This window comes from Prunus mume, linkage group LG5 (assembly GCF_029339155.1).
Source record: "Prunus mume cultivar Tortuosa linkage group LG5, ASM2933915v1, whole genome shotgun sequence".
Lineage (NCBI taxonomy): Eukaryota > Viridiplantae > Streptophyta > Magnoliopsida > Rosales > Rosaceae > Prunus > Prunus mume.
The window spans coordinates 17,280,892-17,297,903 of record NC_142702.1 but is presented as its reverse complement, the minus strand read 5'-3'; the positions used below and the strand labels follow the sequence as shown (position 1 = coordinate 17,297,903).

General features: G+C 38.0%; 4 protein-coding genes across 12 annotated transcripts; 3 read left to right on the top strand and 1 right to left on the bottom strand.

Moving 5' to 3' along the window:
• The first annotated feature begins 3,764 nt into the window (after window positions 1–3,764).
• LOC103331511 (StAR lipid transfer-like protein) lies at window positions 3,765–5,873 on the top strand. Its single transcript, XM_008234138.3, has 2 exons — window positions 3,765–4,038; window positions 5,678–5,873. The coding sequence occupies exons 1-2, from the start codon at window positions 3,796–3,798 to the stop codon at window positions 5,750–5,752; spliced, it is 318 nt and encodes a 105-aa protein (XP_008232360.2). The 5' UTR covers window positions 3,765–3,795; the 3' UTR covers window positions 5,753–5,873.
• Window positions 5,874–6,255: 382 nt separating this feature from the next.
• Window positions 6,256–12,136, top strand: LOC103331512 (zinc ion binding protein). Of its 9 annotated transcripts, none has more exons than XM_089052216.1 (7): window positions 6,256–6,634; window positions 7,126–7,221; window positions 7,434–7,705; window positions 7,790–8,441; window positions 8,532–8,731; window positions 9,312–9,556; window positions 10,007–12,136. In XM_089052216.1, exons 3-7 carry the CDS (start codon window positions 7,434–7,436, stop codon window positions 11,866–11,868), a joined length of 3,231 nt encoding a protein of 1,076 aa, XP_088908342.1. In that variant the 5' UTR covers window positions 6,256–6,634; window positions 7,126–7,221; the 3' UTR covers window positions 11,869–12,136. The 9 variants fall into 9 exon arrangements, with proteins under 9 accessions (XP_088908342.1, XP_088908339.1, XP_088908340.1 ...); XM_089052213.1 differs by having other exon boundaries at window positions 7,430–7,705; XM_089052214.1 differs by having other exon boundaries at window positions 7,126–7,328; window positions 7,430–7,705.
• A 290-nt stretch (window positions 12,137–12,426) lies between these two features.
• Window positions 12,427–14,392, top strand: DUO1 (myb-like HTH transcriptional regulator family protein). The gene is made up of 3 exons (XM_008234170.3): window positions 12,427–12,894; window positions 13,127–13,361; window positions 13,750–14,392. The coding sequence occupies exons 1-3, from the start codon at window positions 12,704–12,706 to the stop codon at window positions 14,260–14,262; spliced, it is 939 nt and encodes a 312-aa protein (XP_008232392.1). The 5' UTR covers window positions 12,427–12,703; the 3' UTR covers window positions 14,263–14,392.
• Window positions 14,393–14,655: 263 nt separating this feature from the next.
• Window positions 14,656–16,799, bottom strand: LOC103331514 (Phosphoglycerate mutase family protein). The gene is made up of 4 exons (XM_008234140.3): window positions 16,155–16,799; window positions 15,459–15,620; window positions 15,266–15,374; window positions 14,656–15,099 (listed from the first exon to the last, which is right to left on the bottom strand). Exons 1-4 carry the CDS (start codon window positions 16,497–16,499, stop codon window positions 14,882–14,884), a joined length of 834 nt encoding a protein of 277 aa, XP_008232362.1. The 5' UTR covers window positions 16,500–16,799; the 3' UTR covers window positions 14,656–14,881.
• Between the last annotated feature and the right edge of the window lie 213 nt (window positions 16,800–17,012).

The following is a 17,012-nucleotide window of genomic DNA, read 5'->3' as shown; positions in this document are numbered from 1 at the left end:
ATCCTTAACTAATTTTGCGTGAATACACAAAGAAAATGAATGTTTACAATTTTTTTAAACTCTAATTGAACACTATACATCACGTTCTTAATATCTTTAAGATTTCATGTCATAGAATATTCTGCATTAAACTTTTAAAAGAAGAAATCTTACAAATTGATTACAAAATTCATGCGTCAGGTGTTAGGCGGCTAGAATTTTGTTCCTGACTCACCAATGGACTGTGGAACAATGGTAAGGGGAAATCTAAGAAGATAAGCAAAATGTCAAATAAATTGGAAGTTTTGTTTCAGAGACTGAAAATACACGATTCCATCTCAACCATTGTTAAATTATTTCCATTAAAAATAATAATTGTAAAATAATGAAATTTTTTAATATGATTAAACAAAGGTCATTTGAAAATGTTCCTAAACATTCCAAAGAAAAATGATCGTAATCATATTGGTGTGACTTAATTTCCTCATTTGCTATAGGGAATTGTTGGCGCATGAGTTGGCATTTCCGTATTGATTAATTGTAAAATTTGTTTCATTTTCTATTTCTGATTTCCTACTGTAAATAGAATTATGAGTTATAATTTTACTTAAACTCCAACGTTACTTGGCCTTCAAGGGAGAAAGAATACACAAAAAATTCCCACAATTGTTTCCCTTATTTTAGCATGGTATCAAAGCAACGATGCTGTGATTGTTGTCTAACTAGCTAGTATAGTTCATGCAACCCATGATTTTAATACAGACAAAATCACCGGTGCGAATAAAAGAAAAAATCGGTAACAAATCAAATGCACAAGAACAGAACAGTAGAATACCTTCCCTCTTATTTCTCTCCCTTTTTTCTTTCAAAGCTTCTCTTTTCTATACTAGTAACAATAACATCAAAACCAAAAATATTGCAACAGCAAAACAAAAATCACAGAATCGTTGTGAGATATGAGAACGTATACACCCACATTCAATTAATTGTTTTTGAGTAGTGACGAAGACCACATTTTTGTACCTCATTTCAATACTAAATGATGGATATGGGGAGAGAGTTTAACTCTTGCATTCCTTCTCCCTCCCAAAGGAAAAAAAAAAAAAAAAACACTTAAAATTCTGACTGAAAGGCAGGGCAGCAAAGATGTGTGCATGCCTAGCTATATAGCATGTGTATTTATTTTTTTGCCCAAGTATACTTGCCATTGAGCATGTAGATGATGTTCACTAGGCTTTTATGATGAAACACATAATTTAGTTATTATTCAACTCCAATTAGTCTTGGTTTAAGTTTAGTTTATCCCCTGATCTTTAAGGGAACCAAGCCACGCCTTGATGGTCAACGGATCCAAAGCTTTGTTTAACCATAGGTTTTCCCACTTGGGCCTGGTCAACGGAGCCAGTCCCTTTTTATTAACCTTATTTTTCTGTTTGCAATAAGGCAATGACAAGGCTAGCTCACTAGCTAGCGACAGGCCAAACAGCCACCATTGTCGTCGACTCAAGAACGTAACCACCGCCAGGTTCTTTATATTCCACTCCTTCTGCAACATTTTTCCTGTCCTGTATTCAGTCAGAATTGTAGTGTTTCTTTTTTCTTTGGGAAGGGGAAGGGAGTGCAAGAGTTGACCTCTCTCGACTTATGTCTTACCACATTATTTGGTATTAAAATGTGGTACAAAAATGTGGTCTCCATTATTAGTCATAAGATTATTTGAGGGTAATTGGGTGTATTCGTTCTCATCTTACAACACGATTCCGTGATTTCTACATGACCGCATACTTTCAGAAGAAGGTTGTATACTCTTTGCACTTAATTAGTATAGTTACAAAAAGATGCCATGATAGGAGATAAATGAGTATCAACAGATGCAGGTGACCCAACAGGGCTTTGAGCATTTTCTGTAGTACCAGCAGTTTTCATGGCAACAACCATTATATATCAAGATTGGACATGTGTGGGAAATAAATAAATAAACGTCATAGAGCATTCAAGTTTTAAATTGAATTTACATTGCGGTGGAAAAAAAAAGGTAGGGAAAATGAATCTCCATTATTTGTTGCTACCCTTTTCACATGTATTTATATACATGTGATATAATCACTTTCCAGTCTTATAGCTATATCATAGTTGACTGTCTAAGATGCAAGGGATTTGTAGCTCAGTGGTTAAGAGTATTTACTCCCTGCACTGAGGTTTTAGGTTTGATTCTCCCTCCCTAATATCATTTTTATCAAAAAAAATAATAATATTAATTGACTGTACGTCTAAGATATTGTGATTTACAATGGTGCCGGAACTTGATAATAATCTCTTTGAACTTGATGATTTCTTTTTGGGAGACTTTGGAAAAACACAAAGAAGAGAGAAAATTTGTAAAAGAAGCCAAAATGGACAAAATTGCTTATTTATTTTTGATTTCTTCTTTTACATTTTGATTTGAAAGTTGAGAGGTTTTTCTTTTTGAAAAAGTTTTGCTTTTTCCAAAAGTGAAATTTTTTGTTGCTAAAACCTAAATTTACTTTAGGGTAGGGGCTCAGTCGCTTAATCCATTTTGGGTACTCAAATGAATGTATGGGTTGCTTTATATAAACTCCTCCATGAAGCAATGTGATGAAGCAATGACTGATCTCTATGGGATGCTCATGCGCTTCATCTGTAAAAAAAGAAATTAAGTAAATTTATTTCATTCTGGCTATTATTTTTTAAGGAAATTTGTCAACGCGCTTAACAGTCTAAACTGTGAGGCATCTACACTACATCTCAAAATTGATTTTTCCCTTTTCCCCTTTTGTGAAAGACGACAGCGTTTTATTGAAAGATTAAGACGAGTAGCGATCAACGGTGAAGAACATGAGTTTACATATAGAGGCTCCTAAAATAAATGAATAAAACATATCATGATCTGAAAATAAACCCAACTTAGCCAAACGATGAGTCACAACATTGACCGTTCGGCGAACATATGAAAGCAATCTTTTATTTGCATTTGTGCTACAAATCTAATAAGGACTCAAGAATTTTTATTTTCTTTAGCAGCATTAATCACTCGACAAATTTGATAAAAACTACGAAAAAAAAACAAGCAACTAACATCTGTAAATAAATTTACCTTACATCCATCCCAGCTAGGAAAATGTTACAAAACCAATCCCTTCGTGCATCAATTTCTCCCATGCCACCCATTTCTATAATGGAATAAGTTTCTTTCACTAATTTTAATCATTTCCAAATTTTCTTTTTCCTTTCCTTTTCTCTCTCTTTTTTTTTCGCGACCATCCGACTTAAAACTTGAAAATTGGCTCTCGAGTTCTAAACTAGTAACTAGATTATATGAGCAAAATATGACTTGTATCTAACAGGGTGGGGGTGACATTTATAACAAATTTGGGCGATAAAATTGATGCCCAAATTAAATAAGTCTATTTAGATACATACAAATCTTTCACGGATTTCACCTGAAATTACAGAGACCACATACAGAGCAGTTACATAAACCGAGCACTAGTTGGAAGGGGAACAGCCTATGACATGTATCAATTTTCACGTCATTGACGTGATGGAATATTCTGGACTAACCTGTGGACGACATCTTCCGGACCCAAAAAAATAAAACCTGGAGACAATATCATTAGTAAGCCCAAATCCATGACAATATTTATGAGTAGGCCCAATAGTTGTGCCCGGAATCTTTTTGGGTCCCAAAATGAAGAAAAGCCCACTTGAACAGTTGAACCCAGCACAATCAAATACATTACTTGAATTGAAATCATTCCGAACGAATCAAAACCAGCTGCTTTATAATCAGCGCAGATGCAGGAGGAGGAGGAGACTCTGGTGAGTGGAGGAAGTGGTGGTCGCGGTGGGTCCCGCTCTCACTTGTTGTGGGCCGGGGCCAGCGCGGCCCAGTTGGGTTGGGCCGTGGTGTCGTCCCGGAGAGGTTGCGCCGGAAATTCCACGACGATGCCTTTCAAGGCCTTTGCCGTTGCGTCCCTCTACGTCGGCTCCATCGCCACCGCGGGCGTCGCTGGCCTGCAAGCCTCTGGAATCCGCAAGGTTAGCTCTCATCTTTCTCTCTCTCTATCTGTGTCTCAGATTCTTAGGGGTATATCAGTCACTTCGGGAAATGTTTTCACTGTGAGTGAAACACTGCAATTTGCTACAAGTTGTATCAGTGTGGCATGTATCTGTGTTTTGTATTTCTTGTGTAATTACAATTACGCCCCCCTGATTGGATGGTATTTGCAAATATATACGCCCTTGTCTTGCTTTCCTTATTTGTCTGTTTTTCTATCTTTGGCATTTGCAAATATTCAGAATTTCATTTGTCAAATTTTAATATTAATAATAAGCAATGAAGCAAAATGATTGTGAATAACAGTTTTACTGAATAACAGAAGTGTAAGGTTCTGTTCATTTTGAACTTTGAAGTGAAGGATTAGTCTGATTGCTTGGGGAAAAAAAAACCCAGAAAAAGAAGTCGATGACAAGTAGATTGCATTTTTGGGTAATGGGAAGGTAGTGTTATAGAGACAGATGTTGTCTTCCTGAAAATAATACTTTGGTGAAGAAAGGAGTATAAGGGAATTGGGCTCTGTCATGTGGTACATTGAGTTTGCTGTGACGAATGATATGAGCATTTTTTTCCCTTGTGGGCTCTTTTTGAATGGATAGCTACTCCAGCAATCCTTCTCTCTTTTAGACTTAGTTTCCTTTTTATCAGTTTTAAGATGTTTTGGATTTGGGGTATACCTCTCATGTACCTACAATTGCTCTTCCTTTTGTGTTCTTATGGTTCTGAGACTTTTCTCCATCCGCTATTCGTCGTCTTCTTCCTTTCAGATATTTTCATGGAGGAGGGAGAGGTCGGGTTTGGTACAACTTATATCTTAGCTAGAGTGTGGACCTCTTAACTTGAGCTACTCTCGAGACTGGATACCGACTATGGTACAGTTTATCATTGAGCCTTTGAGCCGAATTCATGATGTTTTAACTTAGCCAGGTTTGTTGCTGAATTTATTAGCTTTCGTTAGTGGTTTTGTGGAGTAGATCCTTTAAACTGTTTATCCCTTTTTCTCTTTGAAACCTCACGGCCATTTTAGTCCCCTCATTACCTAAGTTTAGACCTATTGTAAGTTTGCCAAGTTTAGACCTTACTCTTAAAGTTCTCAGCCCTCTACCCTGATCTGAATAGGTTTCCTAGTTGCAATACCGAGGTGGAACAACTTATCAGGTTTGATATCTAAAACTGTTCGGTCCTTATTCTATCTGCAACTTGTTTGACCTTTTCTCAAAAACATGGACGCTACTTAGCAATTAATGAAGGTGTCCTAAAAGAGCTGAGATAACACCTCAAAGTCTTACATAAATCCTTACTGTCTAAAGATGGGAAAATTGATCATATAGTTAGATATCCAGTATAAAGTCAAGGAAATTACCAACTGGCCTTTGATTCAATGGGAGTTGTCTCCACTTAGTTCGACGAGCTCTCATATTAGACTCACATGAATGCAAGGATAATATATATTTGTGGTGAGTTAGGTACCTAATTGTAGCTAGCCCATTGCAGTGGTGTAGCTTTGTCATGGGTGCATTATCAGCCCCATTGTTAACGTAGATTTGTATCCTATCATTTAGGTTGTTGTGATGTGTACCTCAAATGATACATGTACTGAGTCTGTAAGTTGTTTTACAGGTGGAGGATCTAGTAGAGCTGGGTGCAAACATAAGAACTGGACTTGGGGTACCTCAGAGGACAAGAGACGAATAACCTTTCATTGTTTGGTTGTAATAATTTTATGTTTCGAATTCAATTTCAATTTTATTATATAAAACCAACACCTTTATGTTGGATTCTCATCTTGAAAATATATATATTTTTTTTTTCACTTGATCACTCTTTTCCATTTGTAAGATGAAGTTACCAAACTCATTGAGAAGTATCCATTATCTCACCACATTAATGTTCTATTTATAAATAATAAAAAACGTATCTAAGAAAATATTTATCAAAGGAAAAGATGGATTTGGTGCAACAAAAGCATTGGTATGCCCAAGACACAATGGGCAGAACATATGACACAACACCCATGTCGTGCTTAGCACAATAAGAAAACAAAGTGAGTGGGTCTTACATGAATTATACATGGTTTTATGATTTAATGACCACAATATATAAGAGAAATGGGATAAAAGTTGAGATAATTCTTCCATCTCTAGTATTTTTCAAATCCAATTCAACCTAATTTTAATTATATGCATTGACACTATATATGACTCATTTTACATCTAATTATTTATGTTAATATCAAAGTGAACTTGACTTGTAATACGCAAGAAAAAGTTCAATATCTCTAGGACGCGACGGGGCTCTATCAAGAGCAACGACGAACGAACCTTATGTGTAGAGATCGCCTAATATTCTAGGGCTTAGTTGTTTTTTCTCTCCTAAATGACCGTATGAATGAATTATTGAGAAAAGTTGACCTGTTTTGCAAATACTAGAAAGTTGGATAAAATAACAAGTAGTAGAAGAAGAAGACAAAAAAGAAAGTGTCGACGAAAGGGTTTTTGGGGTTCAGTCCTTCTCTCCGTCCGTTTGCAATCTCCACAGGCAGCGCAACTTCCCACTCTATTTCATTTCCCTAATCAGGTAACCCTAATTCTAAAACCCTAACCCGGAAGTATAAACATATTTGCATACATAGTTGTCCATATGTGTATATTGCGTGATGTGTGCATATAGCCATATAGCTCAGTTTGAGTCTGCGAAGGTTAGCGAGCTCACTTTATCTGAAAAGAAGTTACATTTTTTCTCCTTTATTTGCAATTTTCAACCGTGTTCGATTTATGAGAATTCCTGAAATTAGAAGAAGTGAAATTTCTGAGAAAGAATTTACAGGAACTGGAATAGTTTGCTGAAGTTTTGGACTTTTTATTTGGCATGAGAGTTATTGCATGAATTAAACTAATCTTTCTGTGCTCTTTGGTTTTATCTTTTAATCGGGTTTGGGGTGTGCTTGTAATTGTTTAATTCAACATAGATAATTTGTAATTGAGCTCAGGGCCTCAGGGTGTGGTAATCATTGTTAAAAATGAAAATTTAAAACTTTTTAATCACACCCAGCCTCTTCCTCTCGACAGGGAGGAGAAGGCTAGGTTTTCCCATTTTAAAAGAAACGGCGGCACCAACTCAAGAAGAAGGAAGAACATGAAAGAAATTTCGGAAGGAATTTCCAGGTCCAGCCTCTTCTTCTCGACTTAAAGTTAGACGGATTGGTTAACTTGAGTTGTGCTGAATTCACTGTTGCCTAAGAAGTAGTTTATTTTAAAGTTGGGCTTTTAAGGTTAACATCTGGCTTTTGCTCATTGAGTGCTCTGGTAGCGTGAACATTGGTGTATTAGTGTTCCGTTATTAAGTGTATCATTTCTCTTTTATCCATTTTAGGTAGATGGCTAGATGGGATGAGATTCTGTCCCTTCCTGTTCAGAGTCCACCAACACTGGAGTTTTCTTCTGCTGATATTGTGTGGTCAAAGGTGGAAGGTTGGCGTGACAATAAAGATAGAGTTGCTCTAATTCCATTTGCTAGAGTTGATGATTTTTTGAGGGGTGAATCCGCGAACAAAGAATGTCCAACAAGATTTCATGTTGAAGCAAGGAGGCGGCGGCAGGCAAAGACGCCTTACAAACCAAAGGTTGATGGTGTTCTTGAATATATTCTGTAAGTTCCACATTTTTTCCTCTGTCCATTCTAGCCAGCATTCCAGCCTTCTATCAGCTTAAATTATCTTCTTTAAATGTGTAGATATTGGTGTTCCTTTGGGCCTGATGACCATAGGAAGGGTGGGGTTGTTCGACCTAGCAGGACTACTTATCTCCCAAAGAAGAAAAATGCTGGTCGACCAAACACCAAGAGAGGATGTACCTGCCACTTTATCGTGAAACGCTTAATTGCTGAACCCTCAGTGGCGCTTGTCATATATAATCAGGATAAGCATGTGGATAAGAAAGGGGTGCCATGTCATGGCCCGCAAGACAAGATGGCTGCTGGAACGCGTGCTATGTTTGCCCCATACATCTCTGAGGACCTACGTCTTCGTGTGCTATCTTTACTATATGTGGGGGTCTCTGTGGAGACTATAATGCAAAGACACAATGAGTCAGTAGAGAAACAGGGCGGTCCATCTAATCGTGATGATCTTTTAACCCATAGGTACGTTCGGAGACAGGAGAGGATCATTCGACGTTCTAGATATGAATTGGATGCAGATGATGCGGTTAGCATCAGCATGTGGGTGGAAAACCATCAGAGTAATGTTTTCTACTATGAGGATTTCTCTGATGTGGACCCTTTCACTTTGGGAATTCAAACAGATTGGCAGTTGCAACAGATGATTCGCTTTGGAAATCGCAGCCTTCTAGCTTCTGATTCAAGGTTCGGAACAAACAAATTGAAGGTCCGTTTAGTTTGTGTAGCCTTTTTATTGTTAACTGCAATTCTTAATAGAATGTGCAACTGAATATGCTCATGTTTGGATGTTATATAGTATTCAGTTCACAGTCTCCTTGTATTTAACGACGACAACAAGGCCATTCCAGTAGCTTGGATAGTGGCTCCAAAGTTTGAAAGTTCCAATGCCCATAAATGGATGAGGGCTCTTTACAATAGAGTTCAAACGAAAGATCCTGCATGGAAGTTGGCTGGGTTCATAGTGGATGATCCGCTAGCTGATGTGCTCACTATCAGGTTGGCTTCTCAGTCCTTGTCCGAACATCAAACTGACAATAGATGATTGTATTCGCTGATGTTTTGTTTGGTAGAACACAGTCCATAGATCATTTTCCATAGAAATGGCAGTGTGAACCCAACTACATCACCACTTATTAACCTGTTTCCAATGTATTCCATTTCAGTTGTTTACTTATGATTAGAAGATTTGTTTTCAGTTTAATATTATACGCAGGTGGGATTCTCTCCTTGAAATTAATGCCCAATCTCTTGACTTGATCAGACTGTCCAGTCAATGCACTAGTATTGTGTGATTTGTTTGGTTTTGACCACAAGTGATTTAATTTCAACACATAGCCTTGCTATTATCAAACGATGTTTAAAATCAAGGTTGAAGGCTATAAATAAATCTTATTTATTTATCCAATTTTATGAGGTGACCTTTTGGGGCTTGGGCCAATGACAATAGCCGCAATGATTTCAAAATGGAGCAGGCCACTTTGACATGATCTAGAGCTGTATTTCTTTTTCTTGTTTTAATGGATAAATACTTGCATGATTTGAAGCTAAGTGAATAATGTTTTTTCATTGTATTCAGGGATGTATTTCAGTGCTCGGTGTTGATAAGCTTTTGGCGCGTCCGTCATGCATGGCATAAAAACTTAGTAAAGAAATGTGTGGACAATGAGATGCGAGCTGCAATATCAAGAAGGTTTCATCAGGCAATGGATAACATTTGTCAGCAACGAGGAACTGAGGGTTTGTTTGAGGACTTCATAGAAGATTTTCTAGATGAATCAGATTTTATGGATTACTTTAAGGCAACCTGGTATCCTAGAATAGGTTGGTCACTATCATCTTAAGTAGAGGTATATTTTGCCCTGTGATATGAACTAACATGTCTCTTTTTATTGGTTTTCATTTTGATATGCATACATACACATATTCATAAATTTTACATATATAATCGCATAAATGTGTGGATGTTCATGTGTGTGTGTGTTTGTGTAATATATATAATTTAGTATATGCTTTGCATGTAATATTATCCATTTGTATACAGGGGAATTTGATATGCTAAGAATTGGCCTGCTGATTGTAAAGCAGTCTTTATTTGGCAGAAGATCAATTTATTGCGTGGGTTCAATATAATATTTAGTCTTGCAGATAGTGGCCTTTTTGTTTTCTTTCTCCCCTTTCTATTGAGCCTTTTTTTTGGTTTTTTTTTTAAAAAAAATTTTAATTTTGCTTTATTTTGAATTACTCATTCAAGAAAAATGTTTTTTGACATAGGGATGTGGATCTCTGCTCTACAAAATCTTCCTCTTGCTAGCCAGGAAACCTGTGCAGCAATGGAGTTCTACCACAACCAACTAAAGCTTAGGTTGTTGAATGAGAAGAAACCTAGTGTGTACACACGAGTTGACTGGTTGGTTGACAAGCTGGGTACAAAAGTACATTCCTACTTCTGGCTTGATGAATATTCTGAGAAGGATGATTTTGCTCGATATTGGAAAGATGAATGGGTGAGTGGTTTAACATCTTGGCGTAAAGCGTTGAAGATTCCAGACTCCAATGTAGTCATGGAAGGTACATGTGCAAAAGTTATTAACCAGCTTGATCAAGATAGGGCTTATCTTGTTTGGAACCCTGGTTCACAGTTCGGTATTTGCAACTGCAGTTGGGCAGAAATGGGCAACCTGTGCGAGCATGTACTGAAAGTTATCAGTGTCTGTCGGAAAAAGTCGGCTATGCCATCTATAAGCCTATTGCAGTACCACCAGGCCTTGATTGATATGCTGCACTGCCCACCTCATGATTCCTTGATTCGTGATCATGCTGTTTCTTTAGCCGTCTTTGTTCAGAATCAATTAAATGGACTAGTTAATTTGGAAAGCTGCAATACCACAATGGATGTGACATCTTTTGCTGATCGAGATCGAGAATTAGTAAATGAGGAAGTAGTATCTCATAATGAGAATGATTGTGGGGATGGACATGTCACTGCTGAGAGAACCAAGGGTAAATTGGGTACTGAACAGAGTAATTTGGTAGCACGTGGAAGTGGCATATGTAATGAGAGTTGTGGAGAAGAAGTATCTTGTGATGAGATGGATGTTGACCCATCATCCATCTGTATTTCCCCACCTGGGTTATATTCTGTTGACGAGGTTGTGTCTAGCAGTGTCTTCTCGGGAAGCAGACAGAGGTCATTGTTTAACACCGAGACTGAAGATTTGGCTTCCACAGATGATCCTCTCACTAATCCAACTGGATATGAGGACGATATCTTAAATAGAAATAGGCAAGAAAATGCGATGGATGAGGACATTGATATCCCTTCTTCAACAATGGAGTTTGTGGAGCAATGCACATTAACCCATCCGGATGATGACCACATCCATGATATTGAACACACTGTTATTTGCAAGACATCTGATGACAATACTGTATATAACAAGATCTCCCCATCTGCATCTATTCCTGTTGAATCACAAGTGGTTGAAGTAGCTGAAACTTCAGGTGTCATAACAGGAAATGAACAAATGGAAACTGAAGGAAAAAATGGAATGGAGTTTGCGGAACAATGCACAGTAACCGATCCAAATGATCTCCACTGCAATGATATTGAGCCCACTGTTAGAGCATCTGGTAACAATATCGTAGATAGCAAGACTTTGCCATCTGCATCTGTGCCTGTTGAATCACAAGTGGTTGAAGTGTCTGAAGCTTCAGAAAGTGATAGAATAGAAATTGAAAGCAAGAATGGAAGCACAAGTAATCACCGATCATCCGTTGATGATGCTATCACAATTGATGGGGTTCGTGACAACTTGATAAATGGTTCTGATTGTAGTCAGTATTCAAATGCAGTTGGCACTTTGATGGTTGTACAAGGAGAATCATTGCTTAAATGCTCATTAACATCAATTTACAATGAGGAACATCTGCCTGTTGAGAATGGGGATACTGAAACTGTTTCTTCTGAGAAGCCGTCTTTAATTACTGAATCTCATCTTACAAGGACTAAACTTCAAAACGGTGCTGAAAGCATTAACAGTAACAATGGGTTGATCAGCCAACCAGTTGCCAATGCCATCAATACTACTGCTGCTGAGGGAACAACTTCAATGGAGACTGCTGAGGCCTTTTGACGAGTGTGGCATCCAACAGACTTGTGACAGATGAGCTAAAATATTAGTGCTATTAGTGCTTTAGTTAGCTGTAGGGTTTTCTTCATGTATATACTCTTCAATAGATCTAATTATAGCTTTTTTGTTCGTTGACCTGATTTGTTGTACCAAAGTTATATGGCTGCTAACTTACATTTGAGCTTTACAGCATTTCAAGGAAACTTTGAAAGCTAAGATATCTTGGCCCAATGGAAGTAGTAAATGTATCTCTTTATTTTGTTTTTGTGAAGGAATAGCATTCAGCCATGTGAACCACTGTCAATAGGAAAAGGAGAATTATTATAATGGCTGGTTTTGGAACTGTTTTTTTCTTCTTTGAAATCTTTTTTTATTTTTTTGTTACATCGGAGTTCGACCCTGGGTTCAAATTCGGGTGCCAATGGGGTGAGCCCACCACCATTGTGGTGGGAACCCATTGGCTTCTTCTTTGAAATCTTCGAGCAGTCCTATCCTACCAAATAAATGTTTAATTTCCAGGGAATTTTTTGATTTTTTATAAAAAAATTTGAGGTAAAAATGTCAAAAGAAACAGGGCTCCTTGCTTTGATGGTTGGAAATTAAAATAAAAAATAAGAGAGGGCCATTTTCGTAACTTCACCGGTGTGATTTTGAAACAGAGAAAAAAGTGCGAATGTGGGCTAATTAGTGGACGATGGCATCAGTAACTGCCTTAACCGCCACTACACAAACGATAAGAAAATCACAGAGATTGCTGCACAACTTATAGAAAAGCTTTTGCAGAAAAAAGTGACAAAAGTAACTCCCTTTGTGTCTGAGAAAGGAGAAAGAATTCTGAATGGAGGGTAGAAGAGAAGAGGGTATAAGGAAAGGGCCATGGAAAGCAGAGGAAGATGAAGTTCTGTTTAACCATGTGAAGAAGTGTGGCCCAAGAGACTGGAGCTCCATTCGATCCAAAGGCCTCTTGCAGAGGACTGGCAAGTCTTGCCGTCTCCGTTGGGTCAATAAGCTTAGACCCAACTTGAAGAAGTAACCCAACTCATCATCCACCATTTCATTTTCTCTTTCTTTTTTAGTTGTTGCATCTGGTACATTGTTTCATGCACATTATATGTGATGAAGATTTTTTTTAAAATAGGTTCTTGGGTTTTGGTTGCTGATTAAGATTTCAAAAATGGGTTTTTGTTGCTAATCAAGATTTAGCAAATGGGTTGTTGGGGTTTTTTGCTAATTGTATTTGGAATTTGTGTTTGTTTCTCAGTGGGTGCAAATTCTCACTAGAGGAGGAGAGGGTGGTGATAGATTTGCAAGCACAATTTGGGAACAAATGGGCAAGAATAGCAACCTATTTGCCTGGGAGGACTGACAATGATGTCAAGAATTTTTGGAGTAGCAGGCAGAAGAGGCTGGCTAGGATTCTGCAGGCATCAGCACCCTCCAAGTCACACAAAAACAAAAGGGAAGGCCCTGTTTATGATGAGGTTATCACTTTGGAGGTAAATGACATGTTACTTCCAGAAAGAAGAAAAACCTAATATTGGTTTTCTGGATGTGTAAATGACAACTTTTTTTCATTCTTCTTTAATCATTTTTGGTAATGACTGCAATTGATGTCATTTTAACAGAAAGAAAATAAGTTTTTCTACTTGTGCACTTGAAATACTGTCTGAAATTGATTGCATTTTCATGTTAGCCCCATTTAGACGTTTTAATTTGTTCAACTTTTGGTAGTTAGAGTTACAAGAACAAAAAAATGGAAGCGAGATGAATAAGTCTTGACGAAAAAGATGTCGTTATTATTGTTATGGTCCTACGGTTCCTACAAATTTAAGTATTGTAATTAATTGTTAATTATGTTATTGGAATTTTTTTCTTCCTCTCTAGGCTCCAAAGTTCAGTTGTTCATCAGAGGGAGAATCATCTTCACAGGCTCAATCATGCTCATCACCACCTTGCTTTGGGAACTCCGAGATTATCAAAATGGTGCCACTACCAGATCTTGTTAAGCCCAAGTTACTTGCTCTTGAAGCAAACCCTGTTCAACAAGAGCTTGCCCCAACTGAGAAGAATCCATGGATTGAGCCCCAACCACTAATCCCTTTCCTACAGAACCCACAACCCCAAACAGACCTAGATTTCTCATTAGAAACCCAAGAACTCTTGGCAAGATTTGACCCCTATTTCGACATGTTAACGCCTCTGGTTGCTTCAGAACTTGGAAATGGAGGAGAACAACTTCTCATGGAGCCCCCATTTCTCGAACCGGTAGGAAGTTGTGGAAGTGGTGAAAGGGACAAAATTGGCAATCCCATAACCCCGGACTTTGTCTTCGATGACTTACCGGTAGACATGTTTGATCAGATTGAACTGCTTCCAAACTCATCAGAGCAGCATTGAATGGCAGTAACCTTGTAACTTCAAGTTTGCAAGTAGGATGTGGAAACTAAACACTAACTTTGTATTAGTTTCTTTCACTAGAAATTGACAAGGTTAACTGGCATGATAATTTCTTGTTACTGCCATTATTTGTACTAGACATTGAACTACACATAATAGCAAGTCAAGTTTCCTCTGCCATTCTTTGTTCAACAGGCATGATAGTTGCTTCTTCTTAAAGAAAGGTACTATGCTTGCATGTACTGTAACTCAAACACTTATAGAACAAGAGTAAGATAACTTTCTAACAAGAGTAAGAGAACTTTCTTTGATGGTTTCAGTCATTTTTCGGTTGTTAGTGATTGAAGTAGCACATGATCATATTGATAAATGAGAAGGGGGGGTGAAGGGAACTTGTTCTGATGTAAAAAAGAAGCTTTTGTTTCATTTCTTTCAAACCCGAGCTCTTCATGGCCTGGGGGCAAATACATGGAACTAAAGTTGCAAAAGAAAACGTAAAAGAGAAACTACTGTCTGATCAATTTGTAAACCAGTCAGCCTGAAATGAATTCCAATAATTGGAGTTTTGGTGTAAAAATGCAGTCAATCACGCTAGAAAGAAGGAAATATTACACGATCGTTACTCTGATGGTAAGCTTAAATCACCTGTCTCTGCAATTTCAAGCGAGTAACTGAGACCAGTCTGGCGAAGATTTTTCACTACCTCAAACTTCCCAGCAGTTGTTGGCTGATCTTTGTCGAAGACAGGCCTTCTTAGTTCTGAATATGCACAGTAATTTACTTCATAAACTGTGGCGCCCTCCAGGAATAAAGAAATTGATGAACCAACTCCTTCACCTGCACAAAGATGCTTTTATCTTAGATTCGAAAGGCGTTTCCTTGGGAAGAGGAACACATTGCTGGAGTTACTAAAGAACGAATATAAAAAGCTGCCGAAGATTTCCAAAAACATAAAAGAGAAACTAAAAACTCAAGAAAGAGTTGAACCAAATATGAAGCCTACCATGAGTGACAAGGAGCAGATTTTCTGTAGGGTATTTATCTGCAAGGGCCTGAATGACCTCAGCGTATCTAGCCCGTGCACCCGTAACACTCTCTCCCCACCGGGGCAACTGGAGTCAACCACAGGAAGAGGTTCCATTAGGCAAAGCAAAATTCATTTATGTCCTTATATACACCAAGAAATTTCCATATACCTCTTTGTACACTCGTTCCACAGTTTGATCCACTGTCCCAGCTGGGAACAAAGCCTCAAGCTCTGCTATGTTGAAACCCCATCGTTGCCCATCTTTTGGAGCCAAGTCGCCACGGATGGCCTCCTTGTTCAGCATCTCACATAACCCATATTCAATTGAGACCTGTAAAATGGACAAACAGATTGAATCCTACATGCCATTGTCACTCCACATATTATTATCACCAAACTTAAATATAGTAAGGCTGTGTCTGTACAACACTTCTCTTAGCGTTTTCAATATCTGACATGTTATGTGTCAAAACATAAAGTACAAATCTTAAAACATAAGTTCTGATTCAGAGTCCGATAAGATAATATGTAAGACATCTAATACATGATTGTCAATTTATATACATAACTCTCCCAATTAAGAACAGTTACCCTGTGCTTGAGATTATGCTGTCAAATCCCCCCCACTTTCAATATCACTTGTATAAAAAATAAAATTTAAAATTTTAAATTTTAAAAGAAAAAAACTCTCTCAATCGATCTACGTCACATATTGTTGTGCCCAAAAAGAAAAATTACTGTATATATCTTATTATGCACGCAAACTATCAGAACAGGACCGAATCCACATACATATATATACAAATTTGATTCAATAAGCAATCACAATCCTCAACATGTAATAACAAAATATGGTGGGGCCCACCTTGAGCTTAGAAGGATCGACAGGGAGGGGCTGGTCGCTTTCGTATTTGGATAGAGTAGGGTGTTCGCTGGCGGAGAGAGCTGTGACGACTTGGACGGCAGTCTCGACGCAGCGTATAAACGGCGAGACGAAGACCCGATTGATTTGGAATCCGAGATCGGATCGGAGCTTCGTACCCGTGCAGAAGGCCCGATCCTTGCCCGCTTGGATCAGAGGCGGGTCCCATGGTCTCGCTGCCTGCGACACCCAGAGAGGCTCGAAGTTGTCGATGCGGTCGCCGTGGCGCATGACGACGACGTTTTGGAAGCGTTGCGCCGCGGGTTGGCCGGAGTCGGGCGCGTCCATATCGGGAGATTTTGAGAGAAAAGTCAGAGAGAAAAGTATAAACAGAGAGTGTTTTAATTTTTAATTTTTTCCTTCTTATTTTTTTGTTTAAGAGGAATTTAGAGAGAGAGAGAGAGACGAAGACGAATGGTCGTCGCAGTTACGTGCTGGAAATTAATCCATCTACATAAACTAACATATTATGTTTAGGTACCACCAAAACACTACCCAAACATATATATATTTACATTATTGATGGTTTTTTTAGTAGAATCTGATTCAAAAGGAGACCTTAAGCAAGAATCTGATTCAAAGAAAATGGACATGAATAGTGTGTTAGGCACAACACCATCTATTATTGGCACCGGAGTTCATAGCCAATTAGTGGATCAAAATTCCATGGTTGACGTTAATACCCTATTAGGATATTTGATTCAAGTTTAAATGTTAACCGTTGAATTTTGACTCCAACATAGATAGATGACTATGGGGGGCGACCAAAATGACTTCACGCACGGGTTCTTATTCTTATTA